This window comes from Capricornis sumatraensis, chromosome 18 (assembly GCF_032405125.1).
Source record: "Capricornis sumatraensis isolate serow.1 chromosome 18, serow.2, whole genome shotgun sequence".
Classification (NCBI taxonomy): domain Eukaryota; kingdom Metazoa; phylum Chordata; class Mammalia; order Artiodactyla; family Bovidae; genus Capricornis; species Capricornis sumatraensis.
In genome coordinates this window covers 25,255,606-25,261,605 of record NC_091086.1, presented here as the reverse complement: position 1 = coordinate 25,261,605, position 6,000 = coordinate 25,255,606, and the positions used below count along the sequence as shown (strand labels likewise).

Genomic DNA, 6,000 nt, shown 5'->3' with positions numbered 1-6,000 from the left:
GGGGCATATATATACACACACACACACACACACACACAGTGTGGTATATATATATACACACACACAATGGACTACTATTCAGCTATTCAAAAGAATGAAATGTCATTTGCAGCAATATGGATGGACCTAGAGATTATCACAGTAAGCAAAGTCAGAAAGAGATAGGAAATATCATATGACATCACTCGTATGTGGAATCTAAAATAAGCTTCCCAGGTAGTGCAGTGGTAAAGAAGTCACCCGCCAATGTAGGAGACGTAAGACATGCGGGTTTGATCCCTGGGTTGGGAAGATCCCCTGGAGAAAAAAACGGCAACCAAGTCAAGTATTCTTGCCTGGAAAATTCCAAGGACAGAGGAGCCTGGCGGGCTGTAGTCCAAGGGGTTGCAAGGAGGGGACAAAATAGAACCAGACTCACAGGCACAGAGTACAGACTAGCAGTTGCCAAAGGGGAGGTGGAAGGAGAAGCGTGCGAGTAGCAGATATAAACTATAATATACAGGATGGATAAAATACAGGTCCTACTGTAGTGTACAGGGAACTATACTCAATATCCTGTGATATAAACCATAATGGAAAAGAATATGAAAAACAATATTTATATGGATATAACTGAATCACTTTGCTGTTACAGCAGAAATTAAGACAACATTGTAAATCAACTATACTTCAATAAAATTTAAAAGAAATAATACTGGATATTGAGTATGGGGGCCCCCAATGGGTGGGATATCATTAATACTGTAGTAATCCAACATAAGGTACCATTTAAAACTTTTTGTTATACAAACTCTTTAGTATATTCATTTAGTATATAAATTTTGGATTTCCAACTGGATAAAATTAAAAGCTTTGTTTTAATATTAATTTATATATAGAAAATTCAATTACCTTTTATCTCTTTTTGCTTTTAAATCAGTAAATAATCTAGAATTAGCATTGTTTGCTGAACTGGCGCTTGCTTAGTACCTAAGATTTCAAGTTCCTTCTTTTTTCCCCTTGGGCTGTAGCCACCTAAAGCGGCAGTCAGTTTTTCTGCTTTGTTCCTGTTTTAGATTTTTGTACCCTGAAGGTACAGTCTTCACTTTCTTTTTCTGGCTGTTAAGAGGAAAAGAGGGAAGCTGAAGGGGTCAGGTGCTTCTAGTCAACTTATCCCTGGGATTGCCCCTGTCCGAGGACTAATCTGGAGAAGGCAATGGCACCCCACTCCAGTACTCTTGCCTGGAAAATCCCACGGATGGAGGAGCCTGGAAGGCTGCAGTCCATGGGGTCACAAAGAGTCAGATACGACTGAAGTGACTTAGCAACAACAACAAAGAAATAATCAGTCCCCTTCTCACGCTGCCACCTTTTTAAAAACTTACAGAAAGACTTCTCTCTTTAGCCGACTAAAACTTCTCCATTTTTTTCTTTTCAGTGTTTACCTGATGAGCTCCTGTTGGTCCCTAGTAGCCTCTCTGTGATCAGTGCCCCTTCTCTAGGGTGTCCTAATCAACCTTAGTGGGGCTAGTGTCTACATCTAGAAAAGCAATGGTGGCATCAGCTTATCTTTTACATTTGCGTATGAGACTCCTTGCATATTGGTAAGTAGCAGCTCTTAGGAGAGCCCATGTACATGGATCAAGTACTTTGCATTTTTAGCATTAATTGGACCAACTCCTCAGCTTTTTGGCGGGGCATGCTGGAACCAGGTGCTCCTTGACCTCTCTCCTCCTTTTCATTAAATGTTGAGACACAGGTCTCTGGGCATGGGACCTCTTACACCCTACTGGCTTGGGGAATGAGTTGCTTGTGACAGCAGCAAGCAGACACGGCAGAGAAGCTTGTGACCTGAACATAGTATTTGTGGGAAGCCATGATCTCCTGAGATGGCTCTCACACCAAACCCACAAATGGCCCACAATACCTAAGCAAGTGTTCAGGTGGACTCATCTCTTACTACTTTGAGGAATAGGCTGAAATTTGACTCAGAAAAGCTCAGAGGGGGAAGGGAAATGGTTTATGGGTGCCTATAGAAACATATAAAGTCACAGACACTAGGTACTAATATAGCCTCAATGCTTGCCAGCACTGCCTGGTCAGGGGATTAGACTTATGCCACGGCACTGGGAGGGCTGTCATTCCTCATCCTCAGCAGATGGACCTTCTCAAAATGTAGCCAGTTATCTATACAGTATTTGCAGTTTGTAGAAAGACTTCTTTTTTCTTAAAATTAAAAAAAATTTCCAATTTCAACAGCATTCTCAAAGGTTAAAGGTCTGATATGAGGCCTAACAGTTATACATTGAAAAACTCAACTGTATAGTTGGTTAAGCTCACAAAAACCTCATTAACTAGTCTCCTATTGATAAGAATCAGAAAGAAAGGGAATATAAGATTAGGTTCATGATAATCACCTGTGGGTTATGACACAAGAGCAGAACATAAAATAGAAATTTTCTGACATTTGACAACGTTAATTGGCTATACCTCAACAACAAAAAAAGAAATTTTCTGACATTTTATGTTTAAATCCAATTACCTGACAGGATATTTTCTACTTTGATGAATGCAGTAGGACTTGGTCACATAGTAACCAGATTCATAGAAAAGTAGTTCAAGCTGCCATCTGATGCATTAAAATAAAGGAAATGTAGGATTTTTCCTTAAAAACCTCCTATAATGCATTTTTTCAATTGTGGAAGGCAATGAATTCAAAAATATTTAACATAAAGCTAGAAAATGGTTATTAAATAAATGAAAGCACTGCAAAAACTGAACATATTAATAAAAATAAACTAATTTTGATTCTAACTTTTCAACTATAATTTTTGATATAATCCTCAGTAAAATCACCCTTGAAGGTGAAAATGAGCAAAGTGACTGTACAACCGGCAGGAGAAAGTCAGTGCTGATAACCTCTGCTTGCTCATCCTCTAAGACTGCATCTTATCATTCACACAATCTGCTCAGGTCCCACAAAGGGGATACCACAACCTGTCTCCTTGTACTATAGCGGCTGCAGCAGCCCACAGCAACTGGGGTTAAGGGAAAATGTTCTGATTAAATAAACTATACTGAACTTTGTTTTATGACTTTACACAAATATTAACCTTATTTTAAGACAAAAGGGAAAACAATTACTCAAATTCACGGCTCATTTAGCTGTCACTGGACAACAGTGGTCCGCCTAGTCAAAGCTATGGTTTTTCCATTAGTCATGTTTGGATGTGAGAGTTGGACTATAGAGAAAGCTGAGCGCCAAAGAATTGATGCTTTTGAACTGTGGTGTTGGAGAAGGCTCTTGAGAGTCCCTTGGACTGCAAGGAGATCCAACCAGTCCATCCTAAAAGAGATCAGTCCCGAGTATTCATGGGAAGAACTGATGCTACAGCTGAAACTCCAATACTTTGGCCACCTGATGTGAAGAGCTGACTCATGTGAAAAGACTCTGATGCTGGGAAAGATTGAGGGCAAGAAGAGAAGGGGACAACAGAGGATGAGATGGTTGGATGGCATCACCGACTCAACGGACATGAGTTTGAGTAAACTCTGGGAGTTGGTGATAGACAGGGAGGACTGGCGTGCTGCAGTCCAAGGGGTTGCAAAGAGTCGGACACGACTGAGCGACTGAACAGAACTGAACTGGACAACTGAAAAGATAAAATAGTCCAGTCTTAAAAGTTTTGACAGAGACAAAAAGGGTCCTAAGGAATGATATTCATCCTTCCTCATCACTGCTGCTCCAGGCATCTTCAAATGCTGGATTTAACTGTGATCTGGTTGAAGTCTAAAAAAGGAAGCAAAAAAGAAAGATTCAATTATTCTACCTCATAATTTTAGGCTTACAATATAATTATGAAATCAGATAAAAAGCAACTAGATTATTTTGAAAGAAACTATATAACTGTTCATTTAAAACCAAAAGAAACACCTACATTCAATATAAAACAATGCAACTTCATTTTAAGTAGACATATCAGGCTTTATTCAAATTACATTTCCCTCAAAGTAGTTACCTCACACGCAGACACACACACACACGATGCTGCTACTATTATTAAGGCATTTTTTTTCTTAATAACCCTTTGGAGTTACCAGGAGTACAGGGCACAATCATATCCATGTGGCTAAGACTGGACTCAGGTCTGCAGGCTGGCTTGACAGCCCAAAATATTAAAGTGAGCAATTTTTTACTGTTTTGATGGACCTGATTTTTATAAATAAGCAAAATTCATATACAGGGAATAAGGTGTTCATCAAATGGAGCAATACCCTTTTCGGTATGAAGTAGTGAGGTTTGCTATTATAGCTAGTAAAGTAGTGGAGAAAGACAGACAAAATGTGTTGGATTTGGTAACATTTTGTCATTAGCACACAGGTTTCCCTGGGAGAATTCTTTGAAAGAGAATATGCATTAGATGGTGTTTCAAAAACAACAAACATCACAGTATTCTTACAGCTTTAGAGCTGTGCCTAAATAAATGTAATCAGCAGTAGAGGAATTTTAATTATTTGTAGTAGTTCAAATCAATTCACTTGTTTGGGGAATTTGTTTGAATGGCCACCTTCTTATTCTTAGGCGAATGATTACGGGACTTTAAAATGATCTGTGTTGTTGTTTTTGAGTACCTACGTTTTCTGAATCATGTGTGCTTCTTATTTTGCAGTTTTTACATTTGCTGTCAGTTTGTTCACATCCCAAATCCAGTAACATATTAGTACTTAGATTATTCTTAAATTATTTTAGAAATATTACCTTTTACAACATATACGAATATTTTATGTTAAGGGTAACCCTTACTACATATTTGAGAATGTTCATTTCCTTTTTGATGAACATGATGACTTAGACTCTTAAGATTCAAACAATAATAACAGTAGAAAAAAGTGTTTCCAGTTTCCCAAGTGTCAGCCAGGAGAGTCAGAAAACAACATATTAATTTAGGTATTCTTTATAGCTGTGAAAGGTATAGATCTGAGTCCTTTACTTAATCTAATAATGTTGGCCATTGTTACTTAATTGTTCAAGCAAAATTCCATTATACCTTGTGTCCAGATCCAAAACTATTTTCAAAGCTTAGCTAACTACTCACCTATTTCTAGTAGCAGTCCACTGATATGCAAGAGTAGCATACTGAAGTCTGTTCGTTTATTCTTTCAACCAAGCATTTACTGAAATTCCTACCTTTCTGGGTTCATGATTTAACTACCAAGGTAGGTTATTCAGTGACAGTTTATTTAAAGATGCATTGTCCTCTGGGGTGAGGTGATTATTTTTCTCTACTCTATCTCTAAAAGCCTTTAACTCTGCCTTAGATGTCTACCAAAAATGTCCTTAGGTAGATAAGTCACACAAAGGCCATGTCTCCTAATTTCACTATGGAAGCTCAATATATAACCTATTAAACACTTAAATTTCATTTGAAGAATCAACAGAGAAGCAGAATTATATTTTAATGTAAATTATTGTTGCTATGGTAGGCAAACAAAAATAATTAAGTGAAAACTAGAAATGCAGTTGGATATAAATTTTACTGTATTTATAGTAGTAAAGAAAAAATATGAATATATTACTGTATTATTAGAAGTACATTTTATTGCTAAAAATCACAAATGAAACATCTTAGTTATAATTGAAAGCTGCAGTAAAAATGTCACACATGATATAGTACTGTTGAGGCCAAACTGTTTGAGATCAACTTAACCTCCATCCATTACTTCAGTTTTCTCTACAACATCTCCTCCTAGTGGGCGTTCTTTCTATGCTTGAACGTGTCCATCTCTACTTAACCAGCCTGCCTGTTCTGCAGATAGCTGGGAAGGGAAGTAAGAGTTAAAGGGGATCTAGTTCAGGTCCATAGAACGCGAAGGAAGAATGAAACCAACTTTAACATCTCCCACACATATATCTTACTTAATTTGATAAATTCAAAAATTCTTTTACTGGTAATTAGTGGAAAGTCTTTAAAGGTAGAACATAGGGTTGTCTGAATATAGACAGTAATTATACATCTTATC

At 37.5% G+C, this 6,000-nt stretch overlaps 1 protein-coding gene across 2 annotated transcripts in view; it reads right to left on the bottom strand.

Annotated features, from left to right (window-relative positions):
• Nucleotides 1-3,700: 3,700 nt before the first annotated feature.
• ERCC8 (ERCC excision repair 8, CSA ubiquitin ligase complex subunit) overlaps nt 3,701-6,000 on the bottom strand; it is a 49,485-nt gene continuing 47,185 nt past the window's right edge. For both annotated transcript variants that reach the window (XM_068990713.1, XM_068990714.1), the window contains one exon: nt 3,701-3,769. In XM_068990713.1, the coding sequence (XP_068846814.1) occupies nt 3,701-3,769 (69 nt within the window). The remainder of the gene's footprint in view (nt 3,770-6,000) is intronic.